At 43.5% G+C, this 18,533-nt stretch overlaps 1 protein-coding gene across 1 annotated transcript in view; it reads left to right on the top strand.

Annotated features, from left to right (window-relative positions):
* LOC129854844 (protein unc-13 homolog A-like) overlaps window positions 1–18,533 on the top strand; it is a 104,344-nt gene that overhangs the window by 45,111 nt on the left and 40,700 nt on the right. The window contains exons 11-15 of the mRNA XM_055921977.1: window positions 3,042–3,533; window positions 7,400–8,200; window positions 8,846–8,936; window positions 10,058–10,104; window positions 10,430–10,482. Of these exons, the coding sequence (XP_055777952.1) occupies window positions 3,042–3,533; window positions 7,400–8,200; window positions 8,846–8,936; window positions 10,058–10,104; window positions 10,430–10,482 (1,484 nt within the window). The remainder of the gene's footprint in view (window positions 1–3,041; window positions 3,534–7,399; window positions 8,201–8,845; window positions 8,937–10,057; window positions 10,105–10,429; window positions 10,483–18,533) is intronic.

Here is an 18,533-nt window from a genome sequence, read left to right as displayed (position 1 = left end):
TCACAATGGCAACCTCCCCTCTTCATTCAGCCTGGGTACTGGTCGACTGGCACGGTCAATTCCCAAAGTTAAAAAACTCAAAGAACGGAACACGGCAAAACTCCCGAAAAAATTCTAATAATCTGATTAAACTATATTGAAAAAACATACATTACGGTGATATGGTCACATGTAGCAAACAAACTTCGACACGGAGATAGTTTTCATCCATAACGTCAGCATAACAAAAGACAATGCCACCTCTGAAAACGCGCATCTCAGAAACCGGAAGTTGTCGGTCACGCTAAAGAAATAAGTCTTATTTCACGTCAGTACAAGATAAACAAAAAATTTCTCCTCTGACGTCTTCCAAACACCCATAGGAAGAAGTAGGAAGTGTCATTCGGGTCATAGGTGGCGTGACCATATATAGGCAGAGCTTTGAAGCGAGCATACACATCTTGCAATCTTTTTCAGGCTCAGGGAAAGTGCTGTGAAATGACCTGTGTTTGACTCAGAGACTCAATTGGAACGGTTTTAGAAACCATAGATTGTTTTCTATCCAATGCTATATGGTTATATGCATATAGTAACAGCAATAATTGAATAAGAGGCAGTTTAGTCTGTAGAGGCAATTATGCTAATGCGAAATAGCACCCCCTGTATTCTCAAGAAGTTAACAAGTCCAATACAGCAAATGAAAGATACACATCTTGTGAATCCAGTCAACATGTCCGATTTTTTAAATGTTTTACAGCAAAAACAGCACGTATATTTATGTTAGCTCACCACCAAATACAAAGAAGGACAGACATTTTTCACAGCACAGGTAGCATGCACAAAGCCAACCTAACTAACCAAGAACCAACCAAACTAACCAAGAAACAACTTCATCAGATGACAGTCTTATAACATGTTACACAATAAATCTATGTTTTGTTCGAAAAATGTGCATATTTGAGGTATAAATCAGTTTTACATTGCAGCTACCATCACAGCTACCGTCAAAAATAGCACCAAAGCAGCCAGAGTAATTATAGAGACCAACGTGGAATACCTAAATACTCATCATAAAACATTTCTGAAAAATGCATCGTGAGCAGCAAACGAAAGACAAGCATCTTGTGAATCCAGCCAATATTTCAGATTTTTTAAGTGTTTTACAGCGAAAACACAATATAGCATTATATTAGCTTACTACAATAGCCTACACACAACCGCATTCATTCATCAAGGCACGTTAGCGATAACAATAGGCACGTTAGCGTTAGCGAATAAACCAGCAAAAGATATCAATTTTCACTAACCTTCATAAACCTTCCTCAGATGACAGTCCTATAACATCAGGTTATACATACACTTATGTTTTGTTCGAAAATGTGCATATTTAGAGCTGAAATCAGTGGTTATCAATTATGCTAACGTAGCTTCCTTTTCCCAGAATGTGCGGACTCTCACCTATTCTGACCAAATAGCTATTCATAAACATTACAAAAAAATACATGGCGTATAGGAAATGATAGATCCATTAGTTCTTAATGCAATCGCAGTGTTAGAATTCTAAAAATATCTTCATTACGACATAAGGCTTATGTTATAGCGAGAGAGTGGTCAAAACCGGGGCGCAAAACTACTAGTATACAGTTCGACAGATATATGAAATAGCATCATAAAATGTTTCTTACTTTTGGTGATCTTCCATCAGAATGTTGGACAATGGGTCCTTTGTCCAGAACAGTCGTTGTTTGGATTTAGAACATCGTTTTTCCCTCTTGAATTAGCAAGCACACTGGCTAAGTGGCGCGAAGCTCTCCTTTCTGAAAAAAGGCACACAACGCAACACGCCTAACGTCCCGAATAAATTTCAAAAATCTAATAAAACTATATTGAAAAAGCATACTTTACGATGATATTGTGACATGTATCAAATAAAATCAAAGCCGGAGATAGTAGTCGCCTATAACGACTGCTTGTCAAAAGGCAATCCCAGGTCCATCTGCGCACTCTCCAGAAAACAGGAAATGGATGACTCGTCGTGCCAAGAGGATATATTCCACGTCAGACCAAGATAAACACTTCATTTCTTCTCTCACATCCTCTTGACATCTAGGGGAAGGTGTATGATGTGCATGTATACTCATATGTATCATGCCCATTTATAGGCAGGCCCTTGAACAGAGCATAACTTTCAGACTTTCCACTTCCTGGTCAGAAAGTGCGCTGCCAAATGAGTTCTGTTTTACTCACAGGCAAAATTCAAACGGTTTTAGAAACTAGAGAGTGTTTTCTATCCAATAGTAATAATAATATGCATATTGTACGAGCAAGAATAGAGTATGAGGCCGTTTAAATTGGGCACGTTTTTCCCCCAAAGTGTAAATAGCGCCCTCTATCCTCATCAGGTTAACATGCCCTCTGGTCCCCCCTCTGGCTCCTTATCCCAATATGTCACCTTAACATGCCCTCTGGTCCCCACTCTGGCTCCTTATCCCAATATGTCCCCTTAACATGCCCTCTGGTCCCCACTCTGGCTCCTTATCCCAATATGTCACCTTAACATGCCCTCTGGTCCCCACTCTGGCTCCTTATCCCAATATGTCCCCTTAACATGCCCTCTGGTCCCCACTCTGGCTCCTTATCCCAATATGTCACCTTAACATGCCCTCTGGTCCCCACTCTGGCTCCTTATCCCAATATGTCACCTTAACATGCCCTCTGGTCCCCACTCTGGCTCCTTATCCCAATATGTCACCTTAACATGCCCTCTGGTCCCCACTCTGGCTCCTTATCCCAATATGTCACCTTAACATGCCCTCTATGGGGCCACTTTGGTTCTTTAGTGTTTAAAGTGTTTCATCCCCAGTCTGGAGGCATAGGGGAACAATTGTGCCACATTGATGTGAGTTGCAGTGTTGAAGTATTAGTGTGTTCTGTGTGGCTGTGGCTCCTCTGCGTCCTCCTATGGTGTGCCACAGTGACAAGCAATGATGGGGGTAACATGTTACTTTTGTTACAGTCTGCTTGTGTGTCTGTGTATCTGACTGTGGTCCATGTGTCTACAGTCCTACAGGCAGCAGTCACTATGCCTCCTCCGGGGAGCTGAGTCAAGGCAGCTCCCAGCTCAGTGAGGAGTTTGGCCCAGAGGTCGAGGGGAGCATGAGGGGCTCTGTGGAGCTCTACAATGAGAACGACGCCTACCACTCCTGTCACTCCTCTGTCAGCTACGGCTGGGATCCCGACGCACCCGAAGAGGTGTACAGTGACGAGGGGGGATACATCAAAGATGACGAGGAGGAGGGTGAGCTTTATGAGCCCGAAGATGGAGAGGGGGAGTACGACTATGAGAGAGAGGAGGAGGAGGAGATGGACAGCACGCTAAGCGAGGAGCTGCACTACACCCCCTCCCCTACAAGCACGGCTTCCACGCTGGCCCCCAAGGCCTCCATTGCCAGGCCTCCTCTGGAGAAACAGGCCTCCCTGAGAGAGCAGCAGCCACAACCCCTCACACTGGTTCCCTCTTCCCTGTCCCCCACCACTCAAGCCCACTCGTTCCGGTCCTGAAAGGCAGAAGAAAATTCCAAAAAGTATCCGTAATGTTCGTAGAAACATGTCAAACGTTTTTTATAATCAATCCTCAGGTTGTTTTTAACATACATAATCGATAATATTTCAACCGGACGGTAAACTATTCAATACTACAGAGAAAGAAAATGTCGAGCTACATCTCTCGCGCGTAGGAACTAATCAAAGGACAACTGGCGCGTTTTGAAAAATCTCGCTCATTTAAAAAAAATAAAAGCTTGAAACTATGTCTAAAGCCTGGTCACAGCCTGAGGAAGCCATTGGAAAAGGAATCTGGTTGTACCCCTTTAAATGGAGGAGGGGCAGGCAACAGAACAGGGATTTTTCCAAATAAAAGGCACTTCCGGGTTGGATTTCCTCAGGTTTCCGCCTGCAAAATCAGTTTTGGAAACTTTAGAGTGTTTTCTATCCTAATCTGTCAATTATATGCATATTCTAGCATCTGGACCTGAGAAATAGTCAGTTTACCTTGGGAACGTTATTTTTCCAAACATAAAAATTCTGCCCCTTAGCTGAAAGAAGTGAACCTGTCTGGCCGAGGCGTTCCGCTAGCGGAACTCCTCCCACATTCCACTGAAAAGGCAGAGCGCGAAATTCAAAAAATATTTTTTGGAAATATTTAACCTGTTTGGCGTGCAAGCCCGACGTCGGTTCATTTATGACAACAGCCACTTCAAGTGCAGGGCGCGAAATTCAAAAGATATTTTTTTTTTATATTTAACTTTCACACATTAACAAGTCCAATACAGCATTAGAAAGGTACACATCTCGTGAATCCAGCCAACATGTCCGATTTTTAAAATGTTTTACAGGGACGACAAAATATGTAAATCTATTAGCTAACCACGTTAGCAAAAGACTCCACTTTTATTACTCCATCAGTTTTTGACTCCATCAGTAGCTATCACAAATTCGGCCAAATAAAGATATAAATAGCCACTAACCAAGAAACAACCTCATCAGATGACAGTCTGATAACATATTTATTGTATAGCATATGTTTTTTTTCGAAAAATGTGCATATTTCAGGTATAAATCATACTTTACATTGCAGCTACATTCAGAAATTGCACCGAAAGCAGCCATAATATTTACAGACACCAACGTCAAATACCTAATTACTCATCATAAAACATTTCTGAAAAATACATAGTGTACAGCAAATGAAAGACAGGCATCTTGTGATGCCAGACAATATTTCCGATTTATTAAGTGTTTTACAGCGAAAACAAAATGTAGCATTATATTAGCTTAGCACAATAGCCAGAAACACTTGGGCGACTACGACAGATATATGAAACAACATCTTAAAATGGGTCTTACTTTTGCTGATCTTTCATCAGAATGTTGAACAAGGTGTCCTTTGTCCAGATGAGTCGTTGTTTGGATTCAGAATGGCAACTTTCTCTCACCATTTAGCAAGCGCGCTAGCCGGGTTGCACGGATCTCTCCATGTAAACAAACGGAAGAGAACGGAACACGGCAAAACTCCTGAAAAAATTTCAATAATCTGATGAACCTATATTGAAAAAACATACTTTACGATGATATGGTGACATGTATCAAATAAAATCAAAGCCGGAAATAAGTCTAAACCAAACTAACCAAGAAACAACTTCATCAGATGACAGTCTTATAACATGTTACACAATAAATCTATGTTTTGTTCGAAAAATGTGCATATTTGAGGTATAAATCAGTTTTACATTGCAGCTACCATCACAGCTACCGTCAAAAATAGCACCAAAGCAGCCAGAGTAATTATAGAGACCAACGTGGAATACCTAAATACTCATCATAAAACATTTCTGAAAAATGCATCGTGAGCAGCAAACGAAAGACAAGCATCTTGTGAATCCAGCCAATATTTCAGATTTTTTAAGTGTTTTACAGCGAAAACACAATATAGCATTATATTAGCTTACTACAATAGCCTACACACAACCGCATTCATTCATCAAGGCACGTTAGCGATAACAATAGGCACGTTAGCGTTAGCGAATAAACCAGCAAAAGATATCAATTTTCAATAACCTTCATAAACCTTCCTCAGATGACAGTCCTATAACATCAGGTTATACATACACTTATGTTTTGTTCGAAAATGTGCATATTTAGAGCTGAAATCAGTGGTTATCAATTATGCTAACGTAGCTTCCTTTTCCCAGAATGTGCGGACTCTCACCTATTCTGACCAAATAGCTATTCATAAACATTACAAAAAAATACATGGCGTATAGGAAATGATAGATCCATTAGTTCTTAATGCAATCGCAGTGTTAGAATTCTAAAAATATCTTCATTACGACATAAGGCTTATGTTATAGCGAGAGAGTGGTCAAAACCGGGGCGCAAAACTACTAGTATACAGTTCGACAGATATATGAAATAGCATCATAAAATGTTTCTTACTTTTGGTGATCTTCCATCAGAATGTTGGACAATGGGTCCTTTGTCCAGAACAGTCGTTGTTTGGATTTAGAACATCGTTTTTCCCTCTTGAATTAGCAAGCACACTGGCTAAGTGGCGCGAAGCTCTCCTTTCTGAAAAAAGGCACACAACGCAACACGCCTAACGTCCCGAATAAATTTCAAAAATCTAATAAAACTATATTGAAAAAGCATACTTTACGATGATATTGTGACATGTATCAAATAAAATCAAAGCCGGAGATAGTAGTCGCCTATAACGACTGCTTGTCAAAAGGCAATCCCAGGTCCATCTGCGCACTCTCCAGAAAACAGGAAATGGATGACTCGTCGTGCCAAGAGGATATATTCCACGTCAGACCAAGATAAACACTTAATTTCTTCTCTCACATCCTCTTGACATCTAGGGGAAGGTGTATGACGTGCATGTATACTCATATGTATCATGCCCATTTATAGGCAGGCCCTTGAACAGAGCATAACTTTCAGACTTTCCACTTCCTGGTCAGAAAGTGCGCTGCCAAATGAGTTCTGTTTTACTCACAGACAAAATTCAAACGGTTTTAGAAACTAGAGAGTGTTTTCTATCCAATAGTAATAATAATATGCATATTGTACGAGCAAGAATAGAGTATGAGGCCGTTTAAATTGGGCACGTTTTTCCCCCAAAGTGTAAATAGCGCCCTCTATCCTCATCAGGTTAACATGCCCTCTGGTCCCCCCTCTGGCTCCTTATCCCAATATGTCCCCTTAACATGCCCTCTGGTCCCCACTCTGGCTCCTTATCCCAATATGTCCCCTTAACATGCCCTCTGGTCCCCACTCTGGCTCCTTATCCCAATATGTCACCTTAACATGCCCTCTGGTCCCCACTCTGGCTCCTTATCCCAATATGTCCCCTTAACATGCCCTCTGGTCCCCACTCTGGCTCCTTATCCCAATATGTCACCTTAACATGCCCTCTGGTCCCCACTCTGGCTCCTTATCCCAATATGTCCCCTTAACATGCCCTCTGGTCCCCACTCTGGCTCCTTATCCCAATATGTCACCTTAACATGCCCTCTGGTCCCCACTCTGGCTCCTTATCCCAATATGTCACCTTAACATGCCCTCTGGTCCCCACTCTGGCTCCTTATCCCAATATGTCACCTTAACATGCCCTCTGGTCCCCACTCTGGCTCCTTATCCCAATATGTCACCTTAACATGCCCTCTATGGGGCCACTTTGGTTCTTTAGTGTTTAAAGTGTTTCATCCCCAGTCTGGAGGCATAGGGGAACAATTGTGCCACATTGATGTGAGTTGCAGTGTTGAAGTATTAGTGTGTTCTGTGTGGCTGTGGCTCCTCTGCGTCCTCCTATGGTGTGCCACAGTGACAAGCAATGATGGGGGTAACATGTTACTTTTGTTACAGTCTGCTTGTGTGTCTGTGTATCTGACTGTGGTCCATGTGTCTACAGTCCTACAGGCAGCAGTCACTATGCCTCCTCCGGGGAGCTGAGTCAAGGCAGCTCCCAGCTCAGTGAGGAGTTTGGCCCAGAGGTCGAGGGGAGCATGAGGGGCTCTGTGGAGCTCTACAATGAGAACGACGCCTACCACTCCTGTCACTCCTCTGTCAGCTACGGCTGGGATCCCGACGCACCCGAAGAGGTGTACAGTGACGAGGGGGGATACATCAAAGATGACGAGGAGGAGGGTGAGCTTTATGAGCCCGAAGATGGAGAGGGGGAGTACGACTATGAGAGAGAGGAGGAGGAGGAGATGGACAGCACGCTAAGCGAGGAGCTGCACTACACCCCCTCCCCTACAAGCACGGCTTCCACGCTGGCCCCCAAGGCCTCCATTGCCAGGCCTCCTCTGGAGAAACAGGCCTCCCTGAGAGAGCAGCAGCCACAACCCCTCACACTGGTTCCCTCTTCCCTGTCCCCCACCACTCAAGCCCACTCAATGCTCCCTTTCCAGCCCCCTGTCACCACAGCCTCCACCAAGCCTACCTTCACCCCAATGATCCATCCATCCCTCATCCAGCCCCTGGCGCCCACAGCCCAGCCCCCTGCTCCAGATACCCAGCCTCCGGTGTCTGATGCCCTGGATGACATCCACCTAAACATCCAAGTGGAGAAGCCTCTGACTTTAGAGGAGGAGGTCCCTGTCGTAGAGAGCCTCCCAGCAGAAGTCCCCCCAGAGAAGATCGAGACACCGGGCGTCAGGTGAAACGTCCCCTACTGCACTCTTAGAAAAAAACAGTTCCAAAAGGGTTCCACCTGGAACCAAAAATGGTTCTACATGGAACCTAAAGGCTTCTACCTGGAATCAAACTGGTTCTACCTGGAACCAAAAAAGGTTCTTCAAAGGGTTTATCCTATGGGGACAGCCGAAGAACCCTTTTAGGTTCTAGATAGCACCTTTTTTTCTAAGAGTGTGTAATGTAGCCAGAGCACCTTCTCATATAATACTATAACAAGTATTCACTTCCCTACATCTTCTACATATACACACTACATACACACTACATATACACACTACATACTGTATACACACTACATATACACACTACATACTGTATACACACTACATACTGTAAATAGCCTACACATACACTAAATACTGTATGCAGATGACATTTACTACTTATACACACTACATACACACAACATATACACCACATATAAACAATACATATACACTACATACTATATACACACTACATATACACAATACATTATTCTACAGTTTTATTAGTATCCGTTACTAGCCATTACTGCCTATAAAAAAGTTCTGTTATTTTCTAACATGTAAATATCTTCACAATGAATGAGCTCCAGTCTGAATGCTCTTGTAAATTCCTCTCCCAGCTATCAGAGGCCCATCATGGAGCCTGGTTCAGACAGGGCTAGGGCCAACTGGCAACGGCTCTGCAGCAAGGTCCGACTACAGCTGCAGCGGGTGAGACAGCCTGTGTGTGTGTGTGTGTGTGTGTGTGTGTGTGTGTGTGTGTGTGTGTGTGTGTGTATGTGTGCACGTGGATGTGTATGGAAACCATGTGGCTGCTCTCTTTGTTTCTCGCCATAATGCTGTCACTCCTTCATATGTCCCTGCTCTCAGGTTTCTCTTCTGACATCTTTGCCCTTTCAGCTTTCTTTCATTCACTTCTCAATCCTTTGGTGGTCTGTCATTCATGTCACCTTCTATTACTCTGTAAATTGTAATCCTGTGGTTCATTTTGCCCAGCTTTATGTTGTTAAGATAATGTGTTTTTGTTTATCCACGTTTGTTTGATTTTTTGCCACTTCCGTAGCAATTTGAATGTTGTCCGTTCTGATTGGCCAGGGCTGGAGCCGACTGCCAGGTGGGTGTGTTTGTGGTTGGTCATGAGTGCTGTGAGTGATGATGACGTGAATGTCAGTGTTGTGTCATGCTCTAAACACACAGAGAGAAAAAGAGCACAGATACAATTACTGGAATGTTAGCTCAGATAAGGATCTGTCACAAATCCACTTTCAACCATGGCCTTCAAACACAAAGGCCTCCTGACTAATGTCAATGGACAGCAAAATCACCTCCGATAACGCTCTCTTGTCTCTCTCCTGTGTTTTATGGCTGACATTATGGTTTGTTTTTTTCCCCAATGAAACACATCTTTCTTGATTTTATAGTAACAAACTGGGGTAGACTAGATAACAAACTGACTAGCCTTGTGTCACGACTCCATCGTTGTAAATAACAGTTAGACAGCTAGGGGCAGAAAGCTAGGTGCAGACAGCTAGGGGCAGAAAGCTAGGTGCAGACAGCTAGGTGCAGACAGCTAGAGGCAGACAGCTAGGGGCAGACAGCTAGGGGCAGACAGCTGGGGGCAGACAGCTGGGGGCAGACAGACAGCTAGGGGCAGACAGACAGCTAGGGGCAGGCAGACAGCTAGGGGCAGACAGACAGCTACAGACAGACAGCTACAGACAGACAGCTACAGACAGACAGCTAGGGGTGTGATGTAGTAGACCTAATAAAACTATTTCCAGGGGTACTATGTGCCAATCACTCCTCCACATGTCTCCCCCCTCTCTCCACAGGCTCGGGGGGAGTCCATTGGGATTTGCTCCCTGTTGCTATCAGCAGGGTAAGTGTCTGTCACTATCACACCAACGTACATGATAATAGCTGTATAATGATGGCCTAATGATGGCGCCGACGGATGATTACGCCAATGGAGATGGCAGCATCGCGACTAGCTCTTAAGCAACTGCAGTATTTTGTTTGTTTTTGTACTATTTTTACATTATTAGCTCAGGAATTGTTTTGTGTCATTACATACAGCCGGGAAGAACTATTGGATATTAGAGCGGCGGTAACTCACCAGAAATTCCAGAATTACAACCAGGATTACAACTTCCCTGGAGCGGATCCCTTGTTGTCTCTCCCCAGAGGAATTTAACTTATTCCAGAGGCTGCCCCAAAACAACACCGGCAAAGAAGAGGTACTCGAGGCGGTATTCTGGTCCGATTTAGGAAGCGTGCACACCACCCACCACTCCTGAGTAATTTACTCACTAATGTCCATTCTCTGGATAATAAAATTGATGAGCTCAAGGCGAGAGTTGCTTTTCATAGAGACTCCAGGGATTGTAACATACTCTGCTTCACGGAAACATGGCTCTCTCAAAATGTACTGTCTAACTCTGTAAAGCCAGTTGGGTTCTCAGTACATTGCAGCGACAGGAACAAACATCTCTCCGGGAAGGGTGGAGGTATATGTTTAATGATTAGCGACTTATGGTGTAACTGTGATAACATACAGGAACTCAAGTCCTTCTGTTCACAAGATCTAGAATATCTCACAATCAGATTCCGACCGTACTTTCTCCCGAGATAATTTTTGTCAATATTAGCCACAGCGGTCTATATCCCCCCCAAGAGGATACCACGACGGCCCTCAAAGAACTCCACTGGACTTTATGCAAACTGGAAACCACATATCCTGAGGCTGCATTTATTGTCGCTGGGGATTTTATCAAAGTAAATTTGAGGAAAAGGCCCCCGAAATTCTATCAACATATTGATTGTTGTACTCAAACTGCTAAAACGCTCGACCGTTGCTATACTACCTTCCAGAATGCATATAAGGCCCTCCCCCGCCCTCCAATCGGACCACGATACCATCTTGCTCTTCCCCTCCCATAGGCAGACACTCAAACAGGAAGCACCTGTGGTAAGGACTATTCAATGCTGGTCTGACCAATCGGAATCCACGCTTCAAGATTGTTTTGATCACGTGGACTGGGATATGTTCAGAGTAGCATCAGAAAATAATATCGACACAAGTACTGATACGGTGAATGAGTTTATCAGGAAGTGCATAGGAGATGTTGTACCCACTGCGACTATTAAAACCTACCCCAACCAGAAACCGTGGATAGATTGGAGCATTCGCGCAAAACTGAAAGCGCGAACTGCCGCATTTAACCAGGGCAAGAAGACTGGGAATAAAAAAAGTGAAGTTATTCCCTCCGCAAAGCAATCAAGCAGGCTAAACATCGATAAAGAGGCAAGGTTGAGTCCCAGTTCAACGACTCGAGGCCCTGTGTCTGAACCCTGCCCTGTGCAACTGGGTTCTGGACCTCCTGACGGGTCGCCCCAAGGTGGTGAAGGTAGGAAACAACACCTCCGCTTCACTGATTCTCAACACTGGGGCCCCACAAGGGTGCGTGCTCAGCCCCCTCCTGTACTCCATGTTCACCCATGACTGTGTGGCCAAGCACGCCTCCAACTCAATCAACAAGTTTGCAGTTGACACAACAGTAGTAGGCTTGATTAGCAACAATGATGAGACAGCCTACAGAGAGGAGGTGAGGGCTCTGGGAGTGTGATGCCAGGAAAATAACCTCTCACTCAACGTCAACAAAACTAAGGAGATGATCCTGGACTTCAGGAAACAGCAGAAACAGTAGAGGGAGGACCCCCCTATCCACATCGATGGGACCGCAGTGGAAAAGTGGAAAGTTTCAAGTTCCTCGGCATACACATCACTGACAAACTGAAATGGTCCACCCACACAGACAGTGTGGTGAAGAAGGCGCAACAGCGCCTCTTCAACCTCAGGAGGCTGAAGAAATTTGGCTTGTCACCCAAAACCCTCACAAACTTCTACAGATGCACAATTGAGAGCATCCTGTCAGGCTGTAACACCGCCTGGTACGGCAACTGCACCGCACACAACCGCAAAGCTCTCCAGATGGTGGTGCGGTCTGCCCAACGCATCACTGGGGTCAAACTTCCCGCCCTCCAGGACACCTACAGCACCCGATGCCATAAGAAGGCCAAAAAGATCATCACTGACAACAACCACCCGAGCAACTGCCTGTTCACCCCACTATCATCCAGAAGGCGAGGTCAGTACAGGTGCATCAAAGCTGGGAACAAGAGACTGAAAAACAGCTTCTATCTCAAGGCCATCGGACTGTTAAACAGCCATCACTACCTATAGACATAGATTAGGAATCCCTGGCCACTTTTAGAAATGGATCACTAGCCACTTTAATAATGTTCCGTATCAAGCATTACTCATCTCATATGTATAAACTGCACTCCACACTATTCTACAGAATCTAAGTCACTTTTAAATTGAGCTTACATATTGCATCACCCATTTCATATGTGTATATACTGTATTGTATTCTGTACTACACAACTGACTGTTAAACAGCCATCTCCAGCACATCAGAGGCTGCTGCCTATAGACATAAATTAGGAATCACTGGCCACTTTAAGGAAATTAAACACCAACCACTTTAATAATGTATCCATGTCTTGCATTCCTCATCTCATATGTAGAAACTGTACTCTATTGTACGGTATCTTAGTCACTTTAATTGTGTATAAATATTACATCACCCATCTCATATGCATATACTGTACTCTATACTATGCCACCGTATCTTAGTCCAATGCCACTCTGACATATATGTACAGTTGAAGTCGGAAGTTTACATACACCTAGCCAAATACATTTAAACTCAGTTTTCACAATTCCGGACATTTAATCCTAGTAAAAATTCCCTGTTTAAGGTCAGTTAGGATCACCACTTTATTTTAAGAATGTTATATGTCAGAATAATAGTAGAGAGAATAATTTATTTCAGCTTTTATTTCTTTCATCACATTCCCAGTGGGTCAGAAGTTTACATACACTCAATTAGTATTTGGTAGCATTGCCTTTAAATTGTTTAACTTGGGTAAAACATTTCGGGTAGCCTTCCACAAGCTTCCCACAATAAGTTGGGTGAATTTTGGCCCATTTCTCCTGACAGAACTGGTGTAACGGAGTCAGGTTTGTAGGCCTCCTTGCTCGCACACGCTTTTTCAGTTCTGCCCACAAATGTTCTATGGGATTGAGGTCAGGGCTTTGGAAGTATGCTTGGGGTCATTGTCCATTTGGAAGACCCATTTGCGACCAAGCTTTAACTTCCTGACTGATGTCTTGGGATGTTGCTTCAATATATACACATCATTTTCCTCCCTCATGATGCCATTTATTTTGTGAAGTGCACCAGTCCCTCCTGCAGCAAAGCACCCCCACAACATGATGCTTCCACCCCTGTGCTTCACGGTTGGAATGATGTTCTTCGGCTTGCAAGCCTCCTCCTTTTTCCTCCAAACATAATGATGGTAATTATGGCCAAACAGTTCTATTTTTTCTTCATCAGACTAGAGGTAATTTCTCCAAAAAGTATGATCTTTGTCCCCATGTGCAGTTGCAAACCGTAGTCTGGCTTTTTTGTGGCGGTTTTGGAGCAGTGGCTTCTTCCATGCTGAGCGGACTTTCAGGTTGTCGATATAGGACTTGTTTTACTGTTGATATAGATGCTTTTGTACCTGTTTCCTTCAGCATCATCTCAAGGTCCTTTGCTGTTGTTCTGGGATTGATTTGCACTTTTCGCAACAAAGTACGTTCATCTCTAGGAGACAGAACGCGTCTCCTTCCTGAGCGGTATGACGGCCATGGTGTTTATACTTGCATTCTATTGTTTGTACAGATGAATGTGGTACCTTCAGGCGTTTGGAAATTGCTCCCAAGGATGAACCAGACTTGTGGAGGTCTACAATTTTTTTTCTGAGGTCTTGGCTGATTTATTTTCATTTTCCCATGATGTCAAGCAAAGTGGCACTGAGTTTGAAGCTAGGCCTTGAAATACATCCACAGATACACCTCCAATTAACTCAAATAATTTCAATTAGCCTATTAGAAGCTTCTAAAGCCATGACATCATTTTCTGGAATTTCCCAAACTGTTTCAAAGCACAGTCAACTGCTGACCCACTGGAATTGTGATACATTGAGTTATAAGTGAAATAATCTGTCTGTAAACAATTGTTGGGAAAATTACTTGTGTCATGCACAAAGTAGATGTCCTAACCGACTTGCCAAAACTATAGATTGTTAACAAGAAATTTGTGGAGTGGTTGAAAAACAAGTTTTAATGACTCCAACCTAAGTGTATGTAAACTTCCGACTTCAACTGTATATATATTCTTAATCCATTCCTTACTTAGATTTACGTGTATTTTGGGTATATGTTGGGAAACTGTTAGATATTAATGCACTGTCAGAGCTAGAAGCACAAGCATTTCTCTACACCCGCAATAACATCTGCTAGACACGTGTATTTGACCAATAAAAATGTATTTTATTTGTTTTGATAATAGTTGTGGTAGTTGTATTATTTGTATCATTGTATTCTACATTTGTGTGACTGTCCTTGTCTATCAGTGTATCAGTGTTTTGTTACTTGTCATGTTGTGTGTTTTTTCGTGGACCCCAGGAAGAATAGCTGCTGCTTCTGCAAAAGCTAATGGGGATCAGAATAAACCAATATTAATCAAATCAAATTGTATTTGTCACATGCTCCAAATACAACAGGTGTAGACCTTACCGTGAAATGCTTACTTATAAGTCCGTAACCCCACAATGCAATAAAAAAAAGAGTTAAGAAAATATTTACTAAATAAACTCAAGTAAAAAGAAAGTAACACAATACAATAACGAGGCTATATACAGGGGGTACCAGTACTGAGTCAATGTGCGAGGGTAAAGGTTAGTCGATGTAATTGAGGTAATATGTACATGTACTGCAGGTAGGGGTAAAGTGACTATGTATAGATAATAAACAACGAGTAGCAGCAACATAACCAAATGGGGGGGTTATTGCAAATAGTCAGAGTAGTCATTTGATTAACTGTTCTGCAGTCTTATAGCTTCAGTGTAGAAGCTGTTCAGGAGCCTTTTGGACCTAGACTTGGCGCTCCGGTACCACTTGCCGTGCGGTAGCAGAGAGAACAGTCTATGACTAGGGTGGCTGGAGTCTTTCTCTGACACAGCCTGGTATAGAGGTCCTGGATGGTAGGATGCTTGGCCCCAGTGATGTACTGGGCCATACGCATTACCCTCTGTAGCGCCTTGCGGTCGGATGCCAAGCAGTTGCCATACCAGGCGGTGATGCAACCAGTCAGGATGCTCTCGATGGCGCAGCTGTAGAACTTTTTGAAGATCTGACGACCCATTCTAAATCCTCTCTTGAGGGGGAATAGGCGTTGTTGTGCCCTCTTCACGACTGTGTTGGTGTGTGTGGCCCATGATAATTCCTTAGGGATGTGGACACCTAGGAATTTGAAGCTCTCAACCTGCTCCACTACAGCCCCATCGATGTGAATGGGGGCGTGCTCGGGCCTCGTTTTCCTGTAGTCCATGATCATCTCCTTTGTCTTGATCACGTTAAGGGAGAGGTTGTTTTCCTGGCACCACACTGCAACTTCTCTGACCTCCTCCCTATAGGCTGTCTCATTGTTGTAAGTGATCAGGCCTACCACCGTTGTGTTGTCTGGAAACTTAATGATGGTGTTGGAGTCATGTTTGGCCATGCAGTCATGGGTGAACAGGGAGTAAAGGAGGGGACTAAGCTCGCACCCCTGAGGGGCCCCCGTGTTGAGGATCAGCGTATCAGATGTTTTGTAGCCTACCCTTACCACCTAGGAGTGGCCCGTCAGGAAGTCCAGGATCCAATTGCAGAGAGAGGTGTTTAGTCCCATGGTCCTTAGCTTAGTGATGAGCTATAAAGCTTCACAACATGGAATAATACAGAACTGCATGATATTTTGATTAAATAGTTGAAGTTAAGTTGGTCCCAGATCTGTTAGGGAAAGGGGGATACCTAGTCAGTTGTACAACTGAATGCATTCAACTGAAATGTGTCTTCCGCATTTAACCTAACCCCTCTGAGTCAGAGAGGTGCGGGGGGCTGCCATAATTGACATCCATGTCTTTGGCGCCCAGGGATCAGTGGGTTAACTGCCTTGTTCAAGGACAGAACAACAGGTTTTTACCTTATCAGCTCGGGGATTCAATCCAGCAACCTTCCGGTTATTGGCACAACACTCTAACCACTAGGCTACCTGCGTTGCTTATGGTCATTGTCATACAAACATGGCTATACAGCCAAAACGGATCTGGCACCAAGTTAGAGGATCTGTTTCTCTCATTTCCAGTGTGTCTATGTGTGACTCACCACCTGGATTCGGTCTTATGTAGCAACATTTAAAGTCTGTTTTTTACATTGGACAAATGTGGAGACTCTGAGCTACAAAATGGTATATCATACACTGCATTTGAGGAAACAATGGGAAAGTAATTCTGCTTTGAAAGTAGATCAACTTGTAAACTCACTTTTGAGAAAACCATCGTTCAATGTTTTGGTACTACTATTGGAGAGTCCTTCTTTGTCTACACCCATTCAGCATTGTTCACATCTTAAGCCTTAGCTGCACCCATCTCTTTAAGGGTTGATCTGTGTATTCTGTACTAACTTGCCAGCTACTTCCAGACATTTAAAAGAGAGAACAGCTCACTGAACATACTCGCCCTAGCAGAGCTGGCTAGGCTGTTACAGTATGTTTTCCAGAGCGTTGGTGACTGCAACTGTGCTGTCAGATTGTCCATTTGTAAATTCAGAGCGTTTCGCATTCAGACCGCACACTGAACGCTCTGGCCAATAAGTAGGGTTGTTCTGAAAGCTCTGATAGCAGTCAAAAACCAAAGCGAACATTGGCTAGCTACTTCCAGACATATAATGAGAGAACACCCCACTCTGACCATTTTACTCACCCTAGCAGAGCTGGTTAGGCAGTTTTCATGTTACACAGAGCAGTGGTGACTAACAGTGCTGCTGGCAACAATTGAATTACGCTTTGTTGCTGACATTTACTGACACTGGACATATTCAACGGGTGTTGAGCGTTCAAAAATTAATCAGTTATTCTGCGCTCTGGCACACTAAAACGAGAGTCTTTTGTTGCGAAATATAGCTACATAGCGAGCTAGGTAAACAATGAATCCCAACGCATGACGTAACGTTAGTTAGCGAGCCAGCCAGCCAGCTAACGTTAGCTAGCTAGCTAATAGTACACTAACTTGAAATGAAAATACTTTGTCAAAATTAGAGAGGAGTCTTTTGTTAAGACATGTAGCTAGCTAGCTAGCTAAACAATGGACCATAATCACACCGTTACTACCCTGCATGAATCTGCAGGTAGCTAACCACCCAGGTTCTATGGCTAGTCAAGCAAGTGTGTCTGAGATACGAATAATAAGATCATACACAATGTTAGCTAGCGACCCAGCCTGCTAACGTTAGCTAGCTAACAGTACACTTGAAATGAAACCACTTTGTCAAAATTAGAAACGTGTAATATCTGAAAATGTTGCTAGCTAGACTACGTATCTTACCAGTATACATCATGGTTGGACGCATCGCCTGTCTGATGCCATGCATGGTTGCCCTTAGTTTAGTTTGATGATGTAATCCAGACTGGTGTTTTCTCCATCTCCTTAGCTATCATACTTGAATTCCACTGATTTCAAAACTCGGTCCTCCAGAAAGTGGAGAGCATACACATAACGTTAGCTAGCAAACAGTACACTAACTTGAAATTAGGTTTATGCAGTTTTACTACACAACACATTTTTTTAAAGACGTGTTTGACACGATTACCTAGACATACTGACCAGCTCCAATAGACAGACACGTGCTATATGGGAGACCAATCCAAACTCATCTCTCGGCATGTCCAGTCCACTCATTATCTCAGCCAATCATGGCTAGCTCACTTTTTCTGTGGCTAAACCAACTAGGCTCGTAATTTAACCATTTTATTCGTATTTACAGATGGCATACAAGCTTGATATTAAGGCACATGAAAGTTCACATGTTCGAGACTAGTTGAGATGGCATTTATGCCAAAAAACGCATTTTGATAAAAAAATAAAAAATAAAAGTTCAAACAGCTCTCCTGTGAAGTTGTGACTTGCGACATACACCTAGTTTCCTGAATCGGGTCACGTATGTCAGTGGTGGTGAATGTTGTGGGGATGAGGACGGTGTGGTGATGAGGATGTTGTGGTAATGAGGATTTTATTGGGATGAGGACGGTGTGGTGATGAGGATGTTGTGGTAATGAGGATTTTGTGGGGATGAGGATGGTGTGGTGATGAGGATGTTGT

This window comes from Salvelinus fontinalis, chromosome 5 (assembly GCF_029448725.1).
Source record: "Salvelinus fontinalis isolate EN_2023a chromosome 5, ASM2944872v1, whole genome shotgun sequence".
NCBI lineage: Eukaryota > Metazoa > Chordata > Actinopteri > Salmoniformes > Salmonidae > Salvelinus > Salvelinus fontinalis.
The sequence above is the reverse complement of the archived record's forward strand: the minus strand, read 5'-3'. Positions and strand labels throughout refer to the sequence as shown.